Source organism: Macrobrachium nipponense, chromosome 1 (assembly GCF_015104395.2).
Source record: "Macrobrachium nipponense isolate FS-2020 chromosome 1, ASM1510439v2, whole genome shotgun sequence".
Classification (NCBI taxonomy): Eukaryota; Metazoa; Arthropoda; class Malacostraca; order Decapoda; family Palaemonidae; genus Macrobrachium; species Macrobrachium nipponense.
Window position 1 is genome coordinate 50,885,983 of NC_087200.1, and position 27,029 is coordinate 50,913,011.

The window sequence follows — 27,029 nt, forward strand, 5'->3', positions numbered from 1 at the left end:
GAGAGAGAGGGGCTGTAACCGACCGCTCACAACTGAGAACAACATGGTACTGCCGCTGGTCTCTCTCTCAATTCAAAGCGAAAGCAGTCTTCGAAAGCCGACTGGCCTTCCCTTTCCAGAGTTGCCAGTTACTCCATTAAATAAAGGAATCTTATAAAAATTTTATCGAGCTTCAGGAAGTTTTATATAAGCATAATTAAGCGAACGAGACTTCGACAAGTCTATAAACTAAATAGGTGTCGTCTAAACAATCCTTTTAAACAATTTCTTCCTAGGAAAGTCCTAGAAGGGTACTCTCAATTCACCAATAAAGATATGCTTCTCCGATCACTTCTCGAAGACACGAAAGCATCATATAACTCATACTCTAGCGTAATAGAATACTCTATATACTGTTACATTAAGGTAAACCGTATTAATTTAAGAAATTTTGTAAGGAATTTCAGTTGACCCTTATAGCATAAAATTTCGGTATGTGAGTATGCCATGCCATACCGTTAGCCTAAGGCGATTTGTCCCAGTGGCCATACCGTAGCCTAAGGCGATTTGTCTAAGCATGGTAGGAGCCTAGAAAGCTTAAAAGTCATTTTACAAATATATGCTTTATCACTCCAACGAGATCCATATAATGATTCGATTGACAAATAATCTAAATCATTCTAAACAGAATAGATCTTCATACCCCCATGGGATAGCGTTCTCGTCTAGTTGCAAAAAAAAAATGTTCGAACAATGACTTTATCACAAATGTTATCGAATGATCTGTAAAATTTTGAATAATTCTACCAGAAGGCATTATACGAGGATCTTCGTCAAATTCATTCATTCGAAGTTCTCCTATCCATCATGGAAAACAGTAGGCATAAAAAGGGAGAACACTGTTTTAGGATGCCTTTCCAATGGCTATCCCTGGCAGTCTGGGACGCTCTATAGAACCTGCCGAGGGGACGCTGACCGGTGGGGGATTCTCTGAAACCTCCTTTACGGTTTTTCGACATTGTTCTCCTCTGGGCTTGTGAGCTTGGAAGAGGTCTAGACCTGAGAGCGAGACAGAGCCGATCAGACGCACCCTCCATTGTAATGGGGGAACACTATATTCACTTCTTACGTTCAAAGAGTTCGCATTTGAACTATATCCAAAGTCTACAATTTGCAAATATGATATTGTAGATTCTGCGGAGTAAGAAGGTGATGAGGATGCAACAACTACTAGTACTGTTACTACTATAATTGCTCGTTAACACAAGAGCTAATAAAGCTTCTAAAGGATAGTTACTTTTCTGACTTCCCCCAACTAGAAGAAAGATATACATTTCTCAATCAAACTAACACTTATTTGTATTAATGAATAATATAAGTATTCCCTTTCATGAAAGTATAAGTAATTCACTTCGTGAAAGTGCATGAGTGTCTACCGAAAACTTCGGTAGTTACACGTCACTAATCTTCGAAATTTTCGAAGTTAATATTATTAAAAAGTTAACAAAAGCGTATGCCGAACCAAAGATCCATTACTTCCCTGTAAAAGTTAGCCCAGACGATCGATGGCGATGAAAAACACGAAAATCCATCAGGAGGAACTGCAAACGTTTGTTTACATTCCAGCGACAGAAAAATTATGAATTAGAAACGGGTATGGTTCCTATTTCCGCCACCCAGCGGCGGGGGTAGATCACCTGACCTACCTGCCGCGTGTGCCGCGAAATTCGAATTTCTGTCGGACGACGGAGTAATAGCTATATATATATCTGACGGGTAAGTTGAATGTATAAAAATATAAGCTCGGAGCGAGCGCGCTCTCCCGCCCTCGGCACCGAGCATACACAATACGAGGATCATTTCTGGGAAAAATGAATTCCCGCACTTACGCCCCTTCAGTCCCGGCACTCGGGTAATCGGAGGGCATGGAGAAACCAAGATCCTTTAATTCACAATTGAATTCAATGGAAACTAAAAAATATGAAATGATTGTACTTACAATTCAGTTTCACTAGATAAATAGAAAAAAAAAAGAAAAACACAACCATGCGAAAGCACGACGATGAAGCGGGCAGAGAGCGATGATACACGTCTACACGCCAGGAGGGGCCAAAAGAAAGCAAAAGTGATTTGTTTACCTCTCCCAGTCGCGCGCGCGCGCCTGTCGGACAAGCAGTTAACTACCGAACCCCTTGTTCGAAAGCTTACGACCTATCCAGCTGCCGCTAGTACCTTCCTATTGTAAAAGGACCGAAGGTTTGTATGCCGTGTCGGAACAAGTCTAATTTAACTTTGTCATCCTTAATATAACCTTGCGATAATAAATGCTTCGCTAACATCTTTTTAAATCCTTACCATTTTCACTTGTCACATAGGGAACTAAGCAGCAAATTACGTAAATTAAAATGAAAATCTTCATACAAAATTACATTTAAGGTAATCATTTAACGCAAATATGTCATATTCATAACTCGTTTCACAAGTAACGTAAATAAATTGCTCAATGCCAATATGTCATTAGGAATCATTCAAAAGCAAATCCTTTGCCAATAACGTAAAGAATTTGCTCCACTTATAGGCGTCATATTCGGTTATCCTCATCCCAAGTGGGTCTTTTCTTTTACAAACTTAAGTGAAGAAATTATTTTACGGAAATTGCGTCCAATTAGCCTAGGATCATCATTACTTTAACTAAAACACAACAAGTTCATCACGTATCATGCCCATTATTACAAAACCAAAAGAACTACATTTATTAACATACTCATGGATCACTGACTGCATTTTTCTCTTGTACCTTTCATTTACAAATAGTGCGTGCTTTTTATATATACATATGCACCCGGTGTCCATTGCATTTTGTTCTTCAACTTTTTTTTACTTTTCCTCGAAGTACTTCAGCCAAGGAGTAAGCTTTTAATTTACCATTACCTATCGTACATGAGTGGTCCTTTTCATTTTATTTATCAAAAGACTTGCATATACTGCAAGCACCAACTTGCACATAGAGTGCCCTTGTTACCCATTACTTCCATACTAGGAAGCCGCTACTAGTCCACGGACTAGCCCCCACCGGTGCACGTCACGCCCTTCCATTTCACGGTGCCAATAATCTGCGACACTGTCATCAACTAGGCTGCTGAAGTACTCACTCCTTTCTCTCCTACCCCGTTACAGTCTGCCTCGAGCAGTGTCATTTTCCCTTCAGTATCCCTTAGCATACTGCCTCTGTGTCGTCCCACGGGACACACCAGCACTCTACTAGTGCCACCTAGGAGAAGGCCTCCATAAGAGCCACTGCACCTGTATAGGGAGCCCACGTATCTGCATATCCACCATTCCGGAATGCCCATTTATCAGTCCCTCCACACATAAGGGTATTCAAGCCAGGGGGCCAAAGGAAGACTGTCTTCTGGGTCAACTCCCTTTAGAGAATGTCCTTCAGAGGCTCGTAGGGGGGCCTCTTCAGGGAATCCAGGACCCTCACGACGTCCCATTGAGGGCACACATCAGACTTGGGGGGGCAAGACTGTTCGAACCCTTTGATCAATTTTTGGCCTGCAGGGGCTTCAGGCCTCTCTCCCTGCACCAATTCCTAAAGGTCGCCCATTTGGCCTGATAAATAGCAGTCGATGACTTCCTTAGATAGCCTGACATCTGGGAGGCTGCTCTCTTAGAGAAGCCTTCCTTACTCGAGAGCTGCTGGATAGTCTCCACCTGTGAAGGGAGAGGGCTTGGAACCCTTTGTGAAACCTCTCGAAGTGGGGCTGTTTTAGAAGGTCCGGTCTGAGGGGAAGCTCCCAGGGATCTGGCCACATGGGAGCTACCAGGGTCAGATGGGCACCCTTTGCTCGCCTTAGCCGGTTCAGCACCTACCTGATCAGTCCAAAGATCAGGAACGTGTACATGTCCATCCCGTCCCACGGGTGTTGGAAAACGTCCTCCAGTGCTGCTGCTGGATCTGGCACTGGGGAGCAGAACACTGGCAGTTTGGTGTTCAACCTTGTGGCAAACAGGTCCAGGGAGGGGGAACCCCACTTTACAAGCAGTTCCCTCGCCACTTGGGGATGCAGGGACCACTCCGAACCTAACACTCATCCTTTCATCCTTAGGCTGTCTGCTATCACGTTTCTTTTCCCCGGAATGAACCTTGTGGTCAGTGTCGTTCTGATAACCCTCGGGCCACTCTAGGATTTCCTCTGTGAGTTTGCACAGGTGATGGGATCTCGGACTGCCCTGCTTCCCTCGGTTTGCGATCTTCTGCTCGAAACCCCTCAAGGCCCTCGGGACCACTAGTAACTCCAGGCTTTTTATGTGTAGTGACCTTTCTTGCTCCATCCAGACCCCCTCCCTCATCACGGATTGCAGGTGGGCCCCCAAGCCCTCCTATGACGCATTAGTGAAAGAAGGAGAAAGTTGCACAATTAAAATTAGTTAGTCTCACTACCCTTAAAGACAAAGAAATGCTATTCATGAAAGAGTGAAAATATAAGTAGCCATAAAATCAACTGAAATGACAATTTGTCGAAAATTGCATTTTTCCTAACTATACAAACCTGAGGTCCTTTAACAATAGGAAGGTAACTAGCGGCAGCTGGGACGGTCGTAAGCTTCGAACAAGGGGAGAACGGTAGTTAACTGCTTGTCGATCGTGCGCGCGCGCGCCCGAGAGGTGAAGAATCACTTTTGCTTTAGGCCATGCAAAAAGTTGCAGAGTGAGGGGTGGCAGAGGTGGGACTATATGTAAAGGACCTCAGGTTTGTATAGTTAGGAAAAATGCAATTTTTCGACAAATTGTCATTTGTTCCGATACGTAATACAAACCCTCGGTCCTTTAACAATAGGAAGACTCACTTATTGGTGGGAGGAATCTGAGTCTTTTTGGTGAACAGACTGGTGTTCGTTCAACCATTGGAGGTGTCTCTGGTCGTAAGAGCAAGGGAGGGATCCAAACCTCTGTCCGATTGATAGGGGTGTGCACCGCAGGATCAATGGTCAGACCTCTGGGCCAAGTACTAAGAGAGAGGCAAGCGTATCTCTTCGTACCAGCAAGCAAGAACTTGTTCCTGTTTGCAAGAGACAATCATAAAATGATGGGTTTGTCTCAAGTTGGCATCCACTTCCATCCCCTTGTTGGAGGAAGTGGTGGATATTACTCCTATCCCTACTGAAAGGGATAGGATGGTGCTCTATTGAGTAGCTCACCTGCATCTCGTCCTGACCCAGCAGGGTGACGACCGTGTCCCTCTACCCAGAGGTAGAGGGAAGAAAAAGATGGAAGAGGAGCCAGTCTCACACTCATTCACTCATCCATTCTTACGGTCACACCAGACTCGATGCTGTTCAGCCTGCGAGGGTCTGGGTTAACTACACAACGTGTTGAGCCAACCACGGTTCCAAGGAAAAAGATCCAAGGAACTGTGGGCAATATCCCGAAGGTAGAAGGAGGTGCAATGCGGTCCGGCTGGACCAGGACCCTGCCTTCACTACCTGCGCCACGGAGAAGTTCTTGCGGAAACGCGAGAGAATGATGAAGAGGCGTCCACACTCATCCTGGGTGTCGAGTTTCTTCAGACAGCTCCGTCGCGCCTTCATAGGACAAAGCAGCATAGCCTTCGTATCGGAGGCGGTGAAGTCCATTAGGGAGGGTATTGTGAAGGACTCGAACCAATCGTCAGTTACCGAAGGGTTCTGAGTCTTCGCTACGAAGATCGGTACGAAATCGAGCGTCACAAATCCCCATCCCTTGTGCTTGACTTCTCAAGAGAAGTCATGCAGTTACCTAAGACGAAAAGAAGGGAATAGTCGTATGACCTATCCTTCTTCTCGACTTTGGTTATGTACAGTACTCATACTGACAAGCTATTAAGACGAAAGTAATGATTGCTCTGGAACAACCGAACTAAGTCCACAGCATAGTTCGTAATCGACCGGACGCTCTGACAGCTGCCGACTGACTGGTTCGGAATCGGTAGAGGCAAAGTTGTCCAAGCATCCGGGTAAGTCACGTGACCTTCGGCCTTTAAAAGAGTTATGCTGAGAGACCAAACAAATAATATATTTGTTAGTCACCGATGCCGGACGGCGCGGTGATGATTATTCTCTTAATGCATAAGCTCAAAAGGCGAAAGTCAATTGCCTTCAAAAGACCCGAGGTACCTGATGGCAAGAAAATCTCATAGACATTGAATCTCAGCTTAAGGAGAAACAACACTATGTGACGTTGAAGACGAAGGTAGGCAATGAATGCAACCTACGTCTTCCAGCTGAATCGAGAGAAGGAATCTCAAGATTCTAAACCTGTGCTTTACAAATGATGAAAACGCTAACCGCCATTTCATTGCTGTCCGGTGTGCAATGAAAGCGGGGTTGTTCTTCAGTAATGAAACACAGGGAGAGCCGCCTGAAGAACTGCTTCTCATGGGCTGAACGTTTGGAAGTAGAGCTGGCAGGTGTGGGAGTAGGCGATGTCTTTCAATACATCTGCTAACACGGGGTGAACAATGAACAATTGCACATCCGAATACAAGATATTTTGAGGACAAACTCAGATTCCGCAAAAATCATTCGCATTATCGAGATACGATGCAGCAAGAGACTATTACAGAATTCTGTTACCGTGCGGGTAAACAGAAAGATGAGAGTCGAATAGATATCTCTGTTTAAAATTCTCGCAATACCGAAGACGATGAATACTAGCTTCACAGCAGTAGATGGTCATTCATGTATGCGAGAATCCCCGTTAATCAGAGACTTAAGTCCGTGATTGTTGGGCCAGAGATACGGTTAGTATTCAATCAAAGCAGGTGAGAAAGACATAGCCAACCGTGCATCTCGAAGCGGCAGCTGGTACTGAAATGCCTTGGGCAATTCGATACGCAGTAGCTGTCGCTGACTCGTCATCCTGAGTTTGCCAAGTAATCCTTCCACGAAGGAATGCGTTCGGCTAGAACCCCACCGAGCATAAAAAGATATGCTCGAGTAATTATATTTAAGCGAAACGAATTTCGTAAATATAAAAGCTTAAATGGTGTTGCTGTGACAACACCATAAGTATATAAAATTGAAACTGAAAACTCCTGGGAGGTTGCAGGCAACCCCGAGTTGCAGTTCAATTAGAATACTTCTCGTCTAAGTCGCAATCCGTAGAATAACTAGGATATGCGCCTACCCCTCGGACAATTCAACTGCTTAGCATAATCATGTCGTGAGGTTAATATACGTAGTATATTTGTAGGATTCTGAACAACGATCTCCATCCTAAATTCTTTCCTTCAAGAAAACAAAATAAGGATTGGAGATCGACCACCTTCGATCTCTATCAAAGAGAGTGAAGAAGTCTTCCTCGAAGGAAAAGCTTCAATGGTGAACAGAATACTAAGACGATAGTTCAAGCTAAACTGGATATTCCCGTCCGTTCTTCTCTATTCCAGGTTGGTCGCCTACTGTGAGATAGTCTTCTTTCAGCAGCAGTCTTCTTCCTAATGCTAGAAATTCCAGGAATTCGAGCATAGGCGAGGTTCCCGATTATCGTGTAACATATCGGGGATTCTCGTCTCGCTCACTTTGGACCGTGGTCTCGCCTAAGTGTTTGGAGATCGTAAAAAACTTGAACACTCTGAATACGCTAGAAATTCCGTAGAATTCTAAGCAGTCTGCGAAACCCCCACCGAATTCGTCAAACGACATCAGCTGGTGGTCCTCTCGAGAATGGGCAGGATCCCTCCTTTAACGACCGGGGCTTACGTCAGGTAGGACCCGAAGGTCCCCCCGGTAGTGCAGTCCCCAACGTGGGATCCTACAGAGAAATCTCTGTAGGATCCCTCCCCTTTCCCTCGTAGCCGTAAGGAGAGAGAGAATGGGGGAGGAATTGGATACTCGCTCGCCTTCCCAGTGGAACTAGCAGTTGGAGAAGAGTAGGAGCAGCCATCGCCTTGCGGCGATGGCCTCTCAGAGTCTGGGAAAAACGTATCGTCAGGAGAAAACTTTTTGTTTTCCCGAGGAGGATTACGAACTCTCACTGTAGGTAAGGGTCTGCCGCCACTGTGAACGTCGTCTGGGTGGGGCTGATTGACACCTGACAGGAGAGAGCCGATACCGTCCTCCGACTCATTCCAGTCCTCGTCGAGGTCGAAACCTCTAGGAGGACCGAAGGAGTATTTAAATACGGTGTCCGAAGACACGTAGAAACGCCGCTGTAGCAGTGAGGAGGTGGAAGTAGCCTGATCGACCGGCCAGAAACTGAGAGGAGCCTTCTTGTCCGGAGACGAGAGTGACTGGTTCAAGACAGAATCGGCAAGCTCCGATCGCAAAGGCAAACCCACCGTAGGTTTGGGTTCCCTCTCGGGCCCCAAAACGACTCGAGCAGAGACAAGGGCTCTGCTGGCGGGAGCGGCGATCCTTCCCCCAGGTCGTTGTGCTGACGAATCAGTGCAATAACTGGGCAAAGTTACTCTGAATCTCGGAAGTTACAGCGTCTTGAGGAGTAGGACCGTCCAGTCCCTCCAACAAGAGCAGCTCCCAAGACCCTCCTCCTTCAGAAGAAGGACCAGCAACAGATCGCTGACGGTTGTCCTACAATCACTTTGCGCGTACGTCCTGCTGCGTCCAAGACTATACCTGGCACGTGCGGCGTCGGGTCGGGATCGTCGGTGGGAGGGTCGTGAGCCGGCGCATCTCTCACGATCACTCCTATATACCTCGCTCTTCCTGGCGTATGCCGAGGAAGTTGAAGGTATCGGAGAGACAGAACTGACGCTACCCCCTACCCCCCCCCCCCCTGACGGTCGCCTCCAATCACTTGCGCGTACGTCCTGGTTGGTCCTAAGACCATACCTGGCATGTGCGGCGTCGTGACGGGATCGTGAGCGGCGCATCTCTCGATCGCATCCTATTATACCTCGCTCTTCCCCGGTGTGCCCCGAGGAAGTTGAAGGTAGTGGAGAGACAGACCTGACGCTCCCCCCCCACGCTCGCTGGCAGGACCAGCGTACGTGGGGGGCTGCAGCCGATCACCAACCCGCGGTGGGGATCGATCTGCAGGCCTGGCCGTGCCGCTCACCTGTGGCGAGCGGCTCGACTGAGCACGTCGACCCCGGTCCCGTGCGTCAGACGAGCTGCTGCTGGTCACCGTATCCGCCCGGTTCCCTGTGGGAGAGGCGGCGGTCAGGTGACCTGCAGAGCTCGCTTTCGCGGTGAGACGGTGAGCGTCCTCGCGGCACGTCAAACCGCTGGTACCAGCCAAGGCTGGTACCGTCGGTCGAGGGGACCTGGGGGACCTCTTCCCAGCCTCAACCCGTGGCCGGTCAGAGACCGTCACGTCTACCCGAGGTACCGGCTGGTCGCTACGAGAGCGGCCGCTGGCCTGGCGAGAGTCACCTGAGCGGCTCTCGACAGTCTTCTGCTCCGCCGCCTCGGTCATGACGCTGAGCGAACTCAGGCGTCTTAACTGGCTGCACAGTCACCCGAAGGAGACCGTACACCCGGAACTTCTCGCGGACGAGAAACCAAGCCGGCGGTACCTGGCTTCGCAGCAGAGCTGCCAAGACCAGGCGAGGGTGTACCAGCGGTAGCCAGCACACCCTTGGTCCCCGCTTCTTCTTTCTTCTCAGAAGAGGAGACGGGCCGTTCCCGTTCCCGAAGGAACAGGAGGACCAGCAGAACAACCCCCCCCGTCACATCGGAGTGAGACGAGCCCTTCGAAGTTCCCGAAGGAGTCTTCTTAGGGGGAAACCCGGGTTACCAGCTGTCGCTGCGAGAGCGGCCGCTGGCCTGGCGAGAGTCACCTGAGCGGTTCTCGCCAGCCTTCTGCTCCGTGCCGCGGTCTTGGTGCCGAGCGAACTCTGGCGCCGAAACTTTGGCTACACAGTCTCCCGAGGGAGAGAGTACACTCGGGATCTCCCGCGAACGAGAGATCAAGCCGGAACCTGGCGTAGCGGCATCGCCGCTAGCACCAGGCGAGGAAGTACCAGTGCTAACGATACTCCTCTGGTCCCCGTCTATCTCTTCCTTACGGAAGGGGAGACGGGCCCCGCGCTCCCGAAGGAGCAGGAGGACCAGCAGAAGGACACCCCGTCCCACCAAGGTGGGACAGGCCCTTAGAAGTTCCCGAAGGAGACTTCTTAAGGGGGGGGGAGGCACCGCCTTCTTCTTTTCTTCGGCTTATGGGCCTTAGAAGTCGAAGGGGAAGAGGCAGCAGCAGACGAAGACGAAGATGACACCTTCCTCTTCTTCGTCAGCTAACGCAGGACAGTCGTCAGGTCCTCCATCCAGGCCGGAGTCGGGCCTATTGCCGAAGCAACACGGCCCGACTGCACCCATCCGGAAGGACCTGGACTGGGGAAGACACACCATGGGCAGGACCAGCATGGACAGGCGCAGGAACCAGGAGCGACAGGAACAGCAACCAGCTCAGGAGCGGCAGGAACAGCGGCAGCGGTAAACACAGAAGGGACAGCCAAGGCAGTAGCGGGAACCACATCAGCGACAGGTACGGCAGGCCCAGCCATCGCCTCGTAGAATCATCGGCAGCCAGCGGGAACCTGGGTACTGGCGGCCGGTCCAGGGCGAGCTGCTGGAACAGCGGAAGTCTGGGGCAGGCAACACGAAGAAACACAGGGCTAAGGCGGCGGCATACCCCTCCTCAGTACAGCGGCGACCGGCCCTAATAGCGGCAGACGGCGTCACCAACACAGCATGGGGAGTGTAGACCAGCGGGGGGAAGCAGCCTAAGCGGCCGTGTAGGTTGTAGTGGAGACCGCTGCAAGGTCACCGCCCAGACCTCGCTAGCACGCTGCAGCAGGATCGTGGATGCTAGGCACGCCCTGCAGCTGCAGTGGCCCATACCTGTCCAAGGTCGTCTCCCACGGATGTAGCACCTGCAAGGTAACACAGACAGATAGTAAGAGGGGTTCCCTCACGCACGGGGGGGGGCGGGGGGGAGACATGCCCTACCCCGAACGCAAGGAAGACCCCAAATACAAAATACGAGGAAAGCTGAGCGGGGGGCAGGAAAGAAGACAAAGAATCGGATACCAAGGGAGTCGCGGGGAGCTTTCCGACGACTTCCTGGCAGACCTTCGCTTCCCCTATCCCCGCACAGCAGTGAAAAGTAATATGAAAATGAAACAGAATACTGCACTTGCGATTCATTTCATAGAACTTAAAGGGGGGGGGGAAAGATCAATTCGGGTAAGAGCGGAAACTTGATCCATCAAATTAATATGATGCTATCATAAAAATATATATGAAAATGAAACAGAATACTGCACTTGCGATTTCAATTTCACAGCAATAAATCGTTAAGGATTAATTCCCGGGTAAGAGCGGAAATTGACCCAAAATTAAAATATGATGCAATTAATAAATGAAAATGAAAAGAAACTGCATTGCGAATCCACTTTCATTGCATTCTATTCATAGAAAATAAGAGGCTCGTGCCGAGCGCAATCACGCTCTCGCAACGAACGCACAGGGCAAAAAATATAATGAAAAAGAGTACTTACATCTTTCAATTACACACTTTCGCCCAAAATACATGACTCGGCGCGAGTGCGCCCGCCTTTCCCTTCGCACCGAGACATAATTCAAGTCAATTTCATGAAAAGAGCGGAAATCGCCGTCTCTACGGCGATAGCTCCATGTTGATTCATAATTAAGTAATGAAATGAAAACAGTGTACTTACAGTTTCATTTTCAAGTCAAACAAAACCCATTAGTAGAAAACACAATACAAAGAAAGATACGACGATGAAGCGGGCAGATAGCGATGACGAACACGTCCTTCACACCCGCGCGCCGAAAGCAAAAGTGGTTCTTCACCTCTCGGGCGCGCGGGCGCGCGCACGATCGGACAAGCAGTTAACTACCGTTCTCCCCTTGTTCGAAGCTTACGACCGTCCCAGCTGCCCGCTAGTTACCTTCCTATTGTTAAAGGACCGAGGGTTTGTATTACGTATCGGAACAAACACTGACTAAATACTTAGGAGCCATTCAGGAAATGTAAAGAACACATACCAGTTCTGCTTAGTCTCCTAACCAGATGAGTGAGGGCTAAAAGAATTTGCAAGGCAGATAAGGACTGAACTCATGTGGATGATAGTGGTACCTTCAAGGCAAGCCATGGATGACTGAACAATCTACAGTGGTACCTCGAGATAAGAAATTAATCCGTTCCGAGGCGGCCTTAGTATCATGAGCTTTTCGTATCTTGGACCGCATTTTACATGTAAAATGGCTAATCCGTTCCAAGCCCTCCAAAAACACCCCAGTAAATTTCATAATAAAGCTAAATTGACCTATAAACAATGAAATACTACAACAATTTGGACCATTCAATACCTAACTTAATACTTCCTGCTAATATACCTATAAATAAAGTGTATTAGTGTGCATGGTATACAAGAAATACTGTACGTACATACGTACGTATGTAGTAAAATGTGAAAGCTTACCTTTCGAGTGAGGCTATCTCCGAAAGTGGCGACAGAGGAGGAGGACAAACGGCAAATACGTATGAAACACTTTACGAAACACATAAAAAAATGTAAGGAAAACATACATAAACTAAACTTTACGAAACACATTAATAAAACTGTAACACATAACTTTACAAAATACTAAAATTAAGTTTTTTTTTTTTTTTTTTTTTTTTTTTTTTTTTTTTTTTTTACAAAAATTTAAAAAACAACTTCTTCACCACTTTCTACTTTCGTGTTTTTCGTAGTATCAATTGGATCTTCCTTTTTGCTTACTACTCCTACTAAAGGCCTCTTCAGAAAATAACTATCCAAGGAAGATTGCTTCTGCCTACTTTTAACAATGTTCCTGAAACGACTCAGGCAAATGAAATCGAACTGTGCAAGCATACGACCTGTGTAACCCTTTTCGGGGTGTCTCTTTTCTAAGAATGATTGCACCTTATGAAAAGCAGCTAGAGCATCCTTAATGTTTGCCGTTGTCATAGAGTCCTCGTCCTCCTCCTCGCCACTGCTAGAGAATTCCTCTTGAACGACATTATGTTGCATGGCCTCCAACTCCTTCAGGTCATCCGTCGTAAGCTCCTCTTGGTGCTCCTCGAGAAGGTCATTGAAGTCGTCCTCATTGACGACCAGCCCCATGGACTTGCAGAGTGCAACAATCTCGTCAAGATCTGGTTGCGAAACAATTTCAGGATTGTCAACTGTTTCTGCATCTGCAGCACCAGCTTCGCCCACGTCGAATCCCTCAAAGTCTCGGGTGGATACAGCATCAGGCCAGTGTTTCCTCCACGAGGAATTCAAGGTTTGCCTCAAAACCTCCTGCCAAGCTTGGTCGATGAGTTGGATGCATATCACGATATCGAAATGCTCCTTCCAAAATTCACGCAAGGTGAGGTTTGTGGTATCGGTGATGTTGAAACATCTCTTGAAAAAGATGTTTCGTATACAGCTTCTTGAAGTTCGATATCACTTGCTGGTCCATGGGCTGGGAGGAGAAGGGTGGTGTTAGGCGGAAGATAAAGAACCTTGATGAAGGAATACTCTGCTAGGATATCTCCTCGAGGCCAGGAGGGTGAGCAGGGGCATTGTCCAACAACAGCAGACATTTCAGAGGGAGGCGGTTCTCTTCCAAGAATTTCTTCACTGTAGGGCCGAAACACAGATTACCCACTCCATGAACAAAAGCTGGTTACCCAGGCTTTCGCGTTAGCCCTCCACATCACTGGAAGTTTCTCCTTAAGCATTTTGTGGGCAATGAAGGCTCGAGAAGTCTCGGAATGATAGACAAGTAGGGGCTTCACCTTGCAATCCCCACTGGCGTTGGAACAAAGTGCGAGCGTAAGCCTGTCTTTCATAGGCTTATGCCAGGGTAGCTTCTTCTCTTCCTGCGTGATGTACGTCCGACGAGGCATTTTTTTCCAAAAAAGCACAGTCTCATCACAGTTGAAGACTTGCTGAGAACTGTAGCCTACCTTAATCATCATCTCCTCGAACGTCTTTTTAAAGGCTTCGGCTGCTTTTGTGTCCGAGCTGGCCGCTCCCCATGCCGCACACCGACCGAATGGATGCCAGTCTGTTTACGGAATTTCTCAAAACCATCCATGCGAAGCCTTGAAACTCTGGGGTTGGCGTTGATGTCCCTTCTCCTCTGTCGTCTTTGGGCCTGGGCAATCAAATCGCAGAAAATAGCGCTGGCCTTGTGGCAGATTGCCATCTCAGTTATCGTATCACCAGCGATTTCTTTGTCTTTTATCCAGATAGGAAGAAGCCTTTCCTTTTCATCGTGCACGTGGGTCCTCTCGCTGGACAAAATAGTGACACCCTTGGAAGGTGTAGCTGCTTTGAAGGCATCCTTCTGCTTAAGGATGGTGCCTATTGTCAACGGATTTCGGCTGTATTCCTTGGCGATCACACTCAATCGCATACCAGCTTCATACTTCTTGATAATCTCCATCTTCGTTTCCAAAGACAGCATCCTCTTCTTTCCATAAATTTCAAGTTTCTTGGGACCCATGGCTACGTATATACTGTACGTAATTATGTTATGTAGTACGTATACGTATGTAATAAAGTTCTAACACAACACGATAAAGTATACTACAACGAAATCACTAACGAATTTACGTTAATAAATGAAATCGTTAGAACGAACGAAAACCGCGTGCGTACAATACAGATGATGCCGTGCAGTGGCCGAAGAAGCACGCCGCTACGTAGATGCATCATGGGAGGGATGCTGACCAATAGGAGAGAAGGATCTCATGGCGGTGACTAGCATCAGGAACCAATGGGAGAGCGGGAGGATGGTGGCGAGTCTACTCAGTCGGCAGCGCGCGAGTTTCAAACTTGTTATCGGTGGTCCGGGCGAATCTCCGACTTTACAGCATCAACCTTTCGTATCTTGAAAAATTTTTGTATGTTGAGCCGTAAAATTTTTCGTATTTGCTTTCGTAACTCGAGTTTTTCGTAAGTTGAGCTTTTCGTATCTCGAGGTACCACTGAATAATACTTCTCACAACAGTGGTAATGATAACATACAGAGCCAAATTCTGAGCTGTGGAAGTCTTTTAAGAAGTCCTGGCTAAGATCACTGCCAAGGAAAGGTACACTAAAGAGCAAATATCTAATGATGACAATATAGTACCAGTTTGTTTTATAAGAAGACTCTGGAAAGAACATACACAGAAAATAAAACTGTCTAATGCTTCAAGGCAATGCAATACCCAGGCATACAGTGAAGCCTTTCTTTTTTGCCATAATGACAGTCACAAGCATTAAAAAGCTCAGGAATCCAAACACTGCCCATCCAATACCTATCAAATTACAAGGAATGCTGGTTCATTTCACATGGAATAAAGGCTAATTATGATTAATGGATTTCATATTAAAAACAGAATTATATTTTTCATATAAATAAAAAAAGATGGACCTGCAATTGCTGCTAATCATACTTACCTTTGGCACCAATTAGGAAATTCTTGCTCATGTTGACAAACCAGTCCCTCCAAGAAGTTAATGAAAGATGAGTTTCATAATAATGTTTTACTTCACGAATAAACTTGAAGAGTTCCATGTTACGTTCACTGGGGCTAACCACCGATACCTGTGTCAACCAATGCTGTAGTGGGACGCAGAACACCAGGACACACAAAATTGCAGCATCACGACCATTTAGAGGCATGACGCTATTCTTTTAATAACACCTGAAAATATGCAACACCCTGCTTACAAATTTCGAAAAACTTATATATTCAAACTAATACTGGACAGTACTCAATATGTCTTAAGCTATCAACTCAAGTTTCCAGTCCTACTTAGGATAAGTACATACTAATCATAAAATGTGTTTGATACCAGTGAAGTTCATAGAGTATACTGTAAAGGGATAAGAAAGCATATTAATAATAAGAAACAGAAATATAGAATATGGAAAACTCCAAAGATACCATGGGGATTATTTCAGTCTACCTATTGACTGCAACTGGCCAAGGTTTACATTAGTAGCTCTATAACTTGAAACAATAGCCATCGTCTAACCATAACCAATTAAAATTCTAATGTTGAACTAATGTATTAGTCATTACATATTAGTCTCTACATCCCACTTTATGGAAAGAATTCCATTCCCTGATCAAAATAGGGACTTTTACCACACCTCTATTAGAAGTACAGTGGTACCTCGAGATACGAAATTAATCTGTTCCGAGGCGGCTTTCGTATCATGAGCTTTTCGTATCTTGAACCCCATTTTACATGTAAAGTGGTAATCCATTCCAAGCCCTACAAAAACACCCCAGTAAATTTTATAAGCTAAATTGCCTAAAATGACCATCAATTTAAACATTCAAATACCTCAACAATTTGGACATTCAATACCGCTCAATATGTAGTACTAATATGTACGTACCTGTAAATAAAACTGTATTAGTGTACATGGTATACAAGAAATATGATATTGTTATGATACAATAAAGTTTTATACATACTTACCTGGCAGATATATACATAGCTATTGACTCCGTCGCGCCGACAGAATTCGAATTTCGCGCACACGCTACAGGTAGGTCAGGTGATCCACCGCGCCGCCGCTGGGTGGCAGGAATAGGAACCATTCCCGTTTTCCATCAGATTTTTTCTACACCATCTGTCTCCTGAGGGGAGGCTGGGTGGGTAATTTAATTGTATATATCTGCCAGGTAAGTATGTATAAAACTTTATTGTATCATAACAATATCATTTTTATACATTCAACTTACCTGTCAGATATATACATAGCTGATTCACACCATTGGAGGAGGGTAAAGACAGCTAATAACTGATTTAACAGGAAACACAACAATCATTGTAGGTATTAATAACATAAAACCTTGGTCCTACCTGTTTAGACTGAAGACTTCATGGTTAATGCCAAGGAGTCTGCTTAGTCTCAAGAGCCTCAGCGAGATATTGATCTATTGCTAAGAGTTCTTGTAGGTCTTGGCCGATCCTATAAGGGCTATGTCAAAGGGTTTCAATCCACTTATATGACAAGAACTTTTTTTCTAAGGAGCACAATCCCGATCCTGATCACCTAACCTAACCAAATGTTGTTATCAAAGATTGCCAAGAAGTTATCCCGTGACTCCTTGCAAACAACCAAAAAACTCAATCACAATATTTTACACTAATTCTTTAGAAAAAAAAATAAAATAAACAAATATAATTTCAAATTGTACTACCTCGCTGTAAGACCTATTCACATCTCATACTGTCAAAAGAACCCAAAGCCCGCCTGTGCGAGCCCAAGCAAATCCTGTCAGCAGAAATCCTGATACTGTCTTAAAAGGAGAGGTCCATGTACGAATTAGGACAATGTTCTTTAATACTACTCCGTTTAAAAGGCACATTTGCTAGTTCCTCAATAGCAAGGCTATGGGCCCGCCTGTGCGACACCAAGCACGTGTACCAGTAGAAACACAAAAAAACCGCCTCAAATATGGGAGATCTCCGTAATCAAAGACACCGTTTTTTATCCAAGCCTATCCTGTTAGATAACTCAAAGTTCCTACTAAACAAGGCCTATGCGCTGTGAACAACTAGCCGTCAAGGTAAGAAAGTTAGAGCCCATCCCACCAGTATGGTATGGAAGTATTAGACTTTTCATAAAAGTTAAGGAGCCGGGTGTGTGTCCTCAGTCCCAGCCACTGTATCCGCAGACAACAAAAGGGACCTAGAGAGAAGCACTGTCGTAGGTAATTTTTAACATCTCTAAGATAGTGGGATGCAATACCGAGTTGCATCTCCAAGAGTCGCATAGTAATAATGTCCTTCAGGGACATATTCTTTGGGAATGATAATGATGTTGCCACTGCTCTTACCTCATGCGCTTTAACTCGTAATAAATTTTAAGGGAATCCTCTGCACAATCGCTATGAGATTCCATAATCACATTCTAATTAAAATACGCTAAGCGCATTCTTGGACATTGGTTTTTCGTTGTCCCGAACTGCGTCACTAGACTTGTTTACATGCCTTCAATTCTTCTTTCTTTTTTAAGATAGAACCTAAGAAGCTTAACTGGGCATAAAGTTCTTTTAAATTCGTTCTCCCACTAAGTTGAAGACTTTTCACCTCAAAACCCTTGGGCCATGGTTTCGAAGGCGTTCTCATTTTTTTGCCAACAAACAGAGTTTGAAAGAAAGATGGCTGCGTCTTTCTTAAAACCACCCGAGCAATTTAGGGCATGTATTTCACTTATTCTCTAGCCGTCGCTAAGGCTAGGAGAAAAAGACGCTTTTCGTCCACTCCTGAACGAGAGCACGTCGGGCAGGTTCAAATTTTTTTTTTTTCCGAGGTAAGGAATTTGAGCACAACATCCAGATTCAACTGGCGGATAGAGGATATAGATTTTGAGTCTCGACACGATCTTATGAGAACGTGCAAATCTCTATCCTCTGCCAAGTTTAAGCCTCATTTCTAAATACCGCTGAGAGCATACTTCGGTACCCTTTATTGTAGATACGGACAGATTGGATTCCTCTCTCAGGAATAACAGAAAAATCTGCTATATTGGTCACAGAGGTATCGGAGGCGGACAGCTTATTCTTCCTACACCATTCTTCTAAACACATCCCACCTTCGATTGATAGACCGGATAGTTGACGATCTCGGGCTCTGAGCAATTGCTTTAGAAGCCTTGCTGGAAAAGCCTTCGCTCTGACCAATCTTTCGATAGTCGAAAGGCAGTAGAGCGAAGAGCGGGGAAGTTTTGATGGACCTCTTGAAGTGGGGTTGTCTGAGAAAGATCTATCCGTTTGGAAGAGATCTTGGGATAGTCTACTGCTCCATTCCTGTGCCCTCTGTGAACCATCTTGGGGGCCAAAACGGGGCGATGATAGTTAAATCGCGTCCCTGTTGATGCTACGAACTTCTTCATCACTACTCATAGCAACTTGAATGGAGGGAAAGCGTTAAGCGCGAGGCCGACCACCAGTAAGCATGGCATTCCACGCTATCGCTCTAGGGTTTATACTAAGGGCAGAAGTTCTCTATTCTCTTTGACAGGGAACGTCGCAAACAAATCTATCTTCGGACTTCCACAGGTTTCCACCGTCTTGGCAGGGACTTGCTCGTGCAGAGTCCACTCCGTGGGGAGCAACTTGTTTTTGTCCTGCTGAGCCTGTCTGCTCTGATATTTCTTTCCCCTTTCACAAATCTGGTCAGGAGGGTAATAGTTCCTCTCCTCCGTCCATGAACAAACAGCTCTTCGTATCTCGAATAGGGAAAACGACGTGCTGTCCCCCCCTGTTTTTATATAAGCCAACGCCGTGGTGTTGTTCTGCGTTGACTTTGAATCTTTTGATTTCGTACTTCTGAACTCGAAGAAATTTTAAGCCAGAACACTGCATATAGTTCTTTGGAATTTATATGCCAATCTCTTTGTTCTTTCTCCATTTGCCAGAGACTTCTCTTGCCCTAGAGCGCTCCCCACCCGTCTCTGAAGCGTCTGAGAACAGATTTGGTTTGGGTCCGAAACCTCTAGGCACTCCCTTGTTCTCTTTGGAGTGGGAGCAGCACAACCACTTTAGGTGTTTCTCACTCTATTGTTACGGAAAGTGTCCGACCGATGCCTTCTTCAAGTCCAAGATCTCTTTAGGAAGAATTGTAGAGGCCTTAGATGAAGTCTTCCTAGGATACCAAAATTGTTCCAGGGAAGAAAGCCAGTCCCAGAAGGCTCAGCCACTACCTGCTGAACTCCTGTCTTTCTTTAGGAGGATGTTGTAAACTTTCTGAATCCCCCGAGAATCCTTCTTGGACGGAAAAAAACCCCGAAAAATCCGAGAATCATCTGAATCCCCAAATAGACTAAGTCTGATGGGGGGTCATCTGCCGATTTCTCGAGATTCACGAGAAGTCCTAATTACTTTTCAATTCTAAGTTTTCTTCAGATCCTCCAAACATTGTTACTGGATTCTGGCTCATTATCAGCCAATTCGTTTTCTAGGTACAGAGAGACGCTTATGCCTTCTGGTTGTAAGCCATCGGCTTACGTTCCGCATCAAGGTACGTAAATACCTGTGGAGCCGTGAGAGGCGAAGCACAGGCCCTGAATGGTAGACTTTCCCTTGTATCACAAAACCTGAGATACTTCTTGATGACGGTGTGAATAGGAAGTAGGAAATATGCTCCTGCAGCTCTAGGAGGACCATCCAGTCTCCTCTTCGCAGGGCTGGAAAGTAGCCGAGGCAGAAGTCTCATCGAGAACTTTTTCTTTCCAAATATCGTCAGGAATGCTCACGTCAAGACTGGCTCCATCCCCGGATGCCTTGGAACTAAAAACAGGCGGTTGTAAAACCCCGGGAGGAAGGATCCTGAACCTTTTCTATTGCCTCTTTGTCCTTCATTCCTATCACCATCTGAAGAAGTGTCTCCCGCAGAACAGAGGTCCTTGTACTCGCCGACAAGTTCCTTTGGTGGAATTCGGACAAAGGTGGTCGTCCTGAAAAGGTATAATGTACCTTTCCCAAGACTGCTAGCGTCCAAGGCTTGGCTTTCCTTATATTCCATGCCCTACGAAGTTTAGCGAGTCTGCCCTAAGATGTTGGAGGACTTCGCTGCTACTTTGATTTCTTGAAAGATCTAAATGGAGGACCTTCCCGCTTTTCTGGCTTGTCTTCCTTTTCGTTGGAGGACGAGAGGTGTAACCTCCCGAAAGGGCACTACCGGAGTACGAGTAGTCTTCCTCGCTACTGGTACGGTGGTTCCTTGATTTCTTGGAGGATGTAATAATAAGTCTTGGGTTTTGCCTTTTCAGCAAGAGACTTTGAAATATCCTCACCAAGTGCGGAAGGGAAAAGTGATTCCGAGAGCGGACGTATAAAAGGCGCTGACCTGTGAAGGAGAAAACGCTTGGTTAGAAATGAACCAAATAATGATCTACTTCCTTCACTATCCTGCCTCCCAAAAGAGATGACAATTCTCCCGAACCTCCTGAACCGCCTTATCCATACAGGATAAAATGCAATGCAAAACTTTCAGGTCATAAAACATCTGGTTCATCTGCCTTCTGGCCAGCACTCAAGGGACCAATCCAAGAAGTTAAAAACTTCAAGTACATGGAAAAGTCCCTTGGAGGTGCTGATCCAATTCTGAATGCTCCATATGCTTTAGCTGTATCAAAGCATGTCTTTCTCGATGCTCAACCAAGCTTGAAAAAATCTTCCTCCGCGGAAGATGGAAGCATAAGTACATCGATTCCTCTGTCCTGTACCATATTTCCCTCTAACTCCGAAAGCTACATGGAGGACGTGCAAAAACTGTCTTCTGAGCTTCTCTTCACCTTCATCCAAGTATTTAAAGATGAATAGCCTTCTTCATGATCTGACATTTGTCGGAAAATTGCTATTTTCCTAACTATACAAACTGAGGTCCTTTAACAATCGGAAGTAGCTAGCGGCAGCTGTGGAAACGTCGTAAGCTTCGAAACCAAGGGGAGAACGGTAGTTAAACTGCTTGTCGGACAGTCGCGCGCCCGCGCGACTGGGAGGTAAACAAATCACTTTTGTTTTGGCCCATTGCAAAATACGCAGAGTGGAGGGGGGGATGAGAGGGACTATATGTAAAGGACCTCAGGTTTGTATAGTTAGGAAAAATGCATTTTCGACACATTGTCATTTGGTCGGATACGTTAATACAAAAACCATCGGTCCTTTAACAATAGGAAGACTCACTTCGTGGTGGAGAGGAATCTGAGTCTTTGATGAACAGACTGGTGTTCGTCCATCCCGGAATGCGTCACTGGTCGTAAGAGCGAGGGAGGGATCCAAGCCTCTGTCCGATTGATCGGGGTTGTGCACGCAGGATCAATGGTCAGACCTCTGGGCCGAGTACTTAAGAGAGAGGTAAGCGTATCTCTTCGACCCAGCAAGCAAGAACTTGTTCCTGGTTGCAAGAGGCAACATAAAGTATGGGTTGTCTCAAGCGGGCATCCACTTCCTCCCTTGTTGGAGGAAGTGGTGGATATACGCTCCTATCCCTACGTGCTGAAAGGGATAGATGGGGCTCCTCTGTTAAGTAGATCACCTGCATCATGTCTTATCCAGCCAGGAGTGACGACGTTGTCCCTCTAACCAAAGGATAGAGGGAAGAAAAAAGATGGAAGCGGAGCCCAGTCACACCTCAGTCACCATCCATTCTTACGGTCACACCAGGACTCATTGCGTTCAGCCTGCGGAGGGTCTGGGTTCGTACACAACGTGTGAGCAGCCACCACGGGTCCAAGGAAAAAGATCCAGGGACCTGTGGCAATATCCGAGGTAGAAGGAAGGGAAGTGGTCTGGTTGGACCAAGACCCCTGCCTTCAGTACTGCGCAAGGAGAAGTTTTCGGACAGGCAGCATCTCATTCGCATCGGAAGGCGGTGAAGTCCATTAGGGAGGGGATTGTGAACGACCGAACCAAGCGTCAGGGACCGAAGGGGTTGAGTCTTCGCTACGAAGTTCGGTACGAAATCGAGCGTTCACGGATCCCATCCCCTGAGGTGCTTGACTTTTGCAAGGAGAAGTCATGCAGTTCATCAGAGGAAAAGAAGGGAAATAGTCGCCATGACCTATCCTCTTCTCTACTTCGGTGATATGTCCAGTACCCATACTGGTCTGTCCGTTAGCCAAACGAAGTCTCTCGCATCCTCCCTATCCCCATGCAGCGAATGTTCTCGGTAGTGGATAGGGGACACCGAACTCCAGGTGGGTGATGTCATGAGTATGGGTTACTGTGACAAGCTATTAAAACGAAGTAAATGGTTGCTTTGTAACAACCGAACTAAGTCAACAGCGTAGTTCGTAAACTGACTTCGGGCGCTCTGACAGCTGCCGACTGACTGCATTCGGTAGAGGGCAAGTGGTCAAGACATCCGAGTAAGTCACGTGGTTTACCTTCGCCTTTTAAAGGGTTATTGCGAGAGACCAAACAAATAATGTTATTTGTTTTGTCACCAAGCCGGAAGCGAGGGTGATGATTCTCTTAAGGCAGTACCCAACAGGCGAAAGTCAATTGCTTCTAGAGACCGAAGGTCCTGAAGGAAAAAATCTCATGTTTGTTGAATCTCAGCTAAGGAGAAACAAACACTATGTACCCGGTTGAAAGACGAGGGTAGATATGAATGGCCAACCTACGTCTCACCTATGAATCGAGAGAAGGATCTCAGATTTACCTGTGCTACAAAATGACTGAAAAACGCTAACGCTATTTCATTGCTGTCCGGTGAGAAGCCAAGTCGTAGTTGCATGAAAGCGGGGCGTGCGCAGTCTTCGGTAATGAAAACACAGGTGAAAGCCGCATGAAGAACTGCTTATCATGGCGAACATTTGGAAGTAAGAGCTGTCATCGGAGAGTAAGGCGATGTCTTCTGACCAATCGTGTAATTCGGGTTGGAAAAAATGAACAATGTACACCTACAATACGAGATATTTGAAAGACAAACTCAGATGTCGGCAAAATCATTCGCATTATCGCAGTGCGAGCAGCGGGGAGACTTGTACAGACTTCTGTTACCGTGCCGAGTAAACAGAAAGATGAAGAGTCCAAGAGATAAATCTCTGTTGAAAATTCTCGCAAGGTCGAAGTGCGATGGAATCTAGCGTCACAGCAGTAGAGGTCCTTCATTATTGCGGAAGAATCGCCGTTAATCAGAGACCTAAGTCCATGATTGTTGGGCAGAGATAGGTTCGGTAGTCAATCAAAGCAGGGGGAGAGAGCGACATACATGACCGTGATCCGGAGGCCCAGCGGATACTGAGCTGCTATCAGGCAGTTCAATAGGCAGTGGTTGAGCCTGAGCTCTCGCTGACCGTCATCCTGATGTTGCCAGGTAATCCATTATTCCACGAAGGACTGGTTCGGCTAGAACTACCGAGCATAAAAGATATGCTCGGGCAAATTATATTTATGCGAAAAAGAATTCGGTAAATATAAAAGTTTTGAAATGGTGTGTCGTGACAAAACCATAAGTATATAAAATTGAAACTGAAAAACTCCTGGGAGGTTGCAGGCAAACCCCGAGTTGCAGTTCAATTAGAATACTCTCTCTTAAAAGTCGCAATCCGTGATTAACTAGGATATGGCCTACCCCTCGGACAATTCACTGCTTAGTAGAATCATGTCGCGATGGTTATATATCGTAGTATATTTGTAGGATTCCTGAAACAACGATCTCCATCCTAATTCTGCCTTCAAGAACCAAAATAAGATTGGAGGATCGACCACTTCGTTCTCTATCAAAGAGAGTGAAGGAGAAGTCTTCCTCGAAGGAAGCTTCAATGGTGAACAGAATACTAACGATAGTTCAAGCCAAACTGGATATTCCCGTACGATCTTCTCTAGCCAGGTTGGTCGCCCTACTGTGAGAAGTTTTCTCAGCAGCAGTCTTCTTCCCAATGCTAGAAATTCCAGGAATTACGAGCATAGGCGAGGTTCCCGATTATCGTGTAACAATCGGGGATTCTCGTCGCGCTCACTTTTGGGACCGTGGTCTAGCGTAAGTGTTTGAGATCGTAAAAAAACCTCGAAACACTCTGAGAGCGCCTAGAAATTCCGTAGAATTCTAAGCAGTCTGCGAAACCACCACCGGAACTCGTCAAACGATATCGGCTGGTGGTCCTCTCGATTCCCGTAGAGAGAAATTGAAATGGGGGCGGATTCCCATCAAACAACAAACATGATCCGGGGCTTACGTTCAGTAGGACACGAAGGTCCCCCGGGTAGCGCAGTCCCGAACTGTGGGATCATACAAAGAAATCTTCTGTAGGATCCTTCCCCTTTCCCTCGTTAGCCGAAGGAGAGAGGGACATGGGGGAGGAATTGGATACTGCTCGCCCTTCCCAGTGGAACTAGCAGGGGGAGAAGAGTAGGAGCAGCCATCGCCTTGGGCGATGGCCTCTCAGAGTCTGGGAAAACGTATCGTCAGGAGAAAACGTTTTCCCGCGGAGGGTTACGAACTCTCACTGTAGGTAAGGTCTGCCGCCACGTGTGAACGTGTCTGGGTGGGGTGATCGACACCTGACAGGAGAGAGCCGATACCGTTACTCCGACTCATTCCAGTCTCGTCGAGGTCGAAACTCTCAGGAGGAACCGAAGGAGTATTTAAATACGGTGTCCGAAGACAGTAGAAACGCGCTGTCGCAGTAGAGGAGGTGGAAGTAGACTTGATTCGACCCCGGCCAGAACTGAGAGAGCCTTCTTGGTCCGGAGACGAGAGACACTGGTTCGAGACAGAACGGCAAGTCCGATCGCGGCAGGACCCACCGTCGGTTTGGGTTCCCTCTGGGCCCCCAAAACGACTCGAGCAGAGACGGGGGACTCTGCTGGTGGTATCTGGCGAATCCTTCCGCAGGGTCATATGCATGGACGAATTCAGCTCTAAATGAGGGGGGGGGGGGGGGGGGGGGGGGGGGGGTCTTCTGCAAAATTCCTCTGTATTCGGGAGTTGAGTAACGCGTTCTTGGGAGTAAGTAGGGACCGTCCAGTCCCTACAACAAAGAAACAGATCCCGAGATACTCCTTCTTCAGAGAGGAACAGCGACATACCCCTGACGGTCGCCTCCAACTACTTGCGCGTACGTTCTGGTCGGTCCTAAAACGTGGCCTGAGCCGTACGGCGTCATAGCTGGGTCACGAGCGGCGCAACCTCTCGCGTTGATCGCTCCTCGGTACCTCGCTCCTCCCGCGTAGAGCCCGAGGAGGTTGAAAGGTACGGGAGAGGCAGAACTGACGCTCCCCCCTTGCTCGCTGCACGGACGCAGCTTGGAGGGCTGCTGCTGATCGTCAACCCGCGGTGGCGATTCGAGCAGCAGGCCTAGCCTGCCGCTCGCTGGGGCGGAGAGGCTTGGGCTGAGAACGTGCGACGCTGATCCTACGTGTCAGGTGAGCTGTTGCTGGTTTACCGTCTCCGCCCGGTCCGATGGGAGCCGGCGTCAGTGACCTGCTAGGCTCGCTGTCGCGGTGAGACCGGCGAGCGTCTCCGGCGCGTCGAGGCCGCGAGGTACAGCCGTCGGCTGGTAACACGCGGGCCGCGGGGGAACCCTTCCTCGCCTAAACCGTGGCCTGGTCAGCGACCGTCACGTCAACCCGAGCAGCCAGCTGGTCGCTGCAGAGAGCGTCCAACTGGCCTGGCGAGAGTTGTCCCTGCAGACACTCGCCAGGCTTCTGCTCCGCGCTTTGGTCTTGGCGCGCACGAGCCGAGTCGGGTTGTCAAGACTCTTTGGCGAGACGGTCTCCCGCGGGAGAGACCTTCCACTCGGTACTTCTCGCTAACGAGAAGCCGAGGCGGAATCCTGGTTTAGCGGCAGACCCGCTCGAACCAGGCGAGGAAGTGCAGACCGAAGTGCGTACTCCTTGTTCCCCGTTCTTCTTCTCCTTGTGGAAGAAAAGACGGGCCCTGTTCCCGAGGGGACAGGAGCCCAGCAGAAGAGCTCCACGAATCGCCGGAGCGAGACGCGGCCCTTAGAAGGTCCCGAAGGAGCCTCTTAGGGGGAAACCCCGGGTTACCAGCTGGTCGCTGGCACAATGATCGGCCGCTATGCCTGGCAAGAGTTCACCCCCCTGAGCGTCTAGCACCAGGCCTTCTGCTCCGCTGCCGCGTACTTGGCGACCGAGCGAACTCCTGGCGCGAACTTGCTGCACGGTCTCCCGAGGGAGAACGTACAATCGGATCTTCTTCGCGAACGAGAGCCGAGCCGGAAACCTGGCGTAGCGGCATCGCCGCTAGAACCAGGCGAGGGAAGTAACAGTAGCTACCGACTTACTCTCTGGTCCCCGCTATCTCTTCTCACGCGAAGGGAGACGGGCCCCGCTCCCGAAGGAGCAGGAGGACCAGCAGAAGGACCCCCCCTGTCCCACCGGGGTGGGGACGGGCCATTAGAAGTTCCCGAAGGAGACTTCTTAGGGGGGAAGGAAGCCTTCTGCTTTTCGGCTTATGGCCTTAGAAGTCGAAGGGGAAGAGGCAGCAGCAGACGATGAAGACGAAGATGAAGCTTCCTCTTCTCTTCCTCGTCAGCCTCACGCAGGACCGTCGTCAGATCCTCCATCCAGGCGGAGC

The 27,029-nt window shown here is 47.5% G+C and overlaps 1 protein-coding gene across 3 annotated transcripts in view; it reads right to left on the reverse strand.

The window, feature by feature from the left end:
• LOC135219299 (uncharacterized) overlaps positions 1 to 27,029 on the reverse strand; it is a 390,151-nt gene that overhangs the window by 91,340 nt on the left and 271,782 nt on the right. For all 3 annotated transcript variants that reach the window (XM_064255955.1, XM_064255953.1, XM_064255954.1), the window contains exon 3: positions 15,414 to 15,661. In XM_064255955.1, the coding sequence (XP_064112025.1) occupies positions 15,414 to 15,639 (226 nt within the window). In that variant the 5' untranslated portion in view covers positions 15,640 to 15,661. The remainder of the gene's footprint in view (positions 1 to 15,413; positions 15,662 to 27,029) is intronic.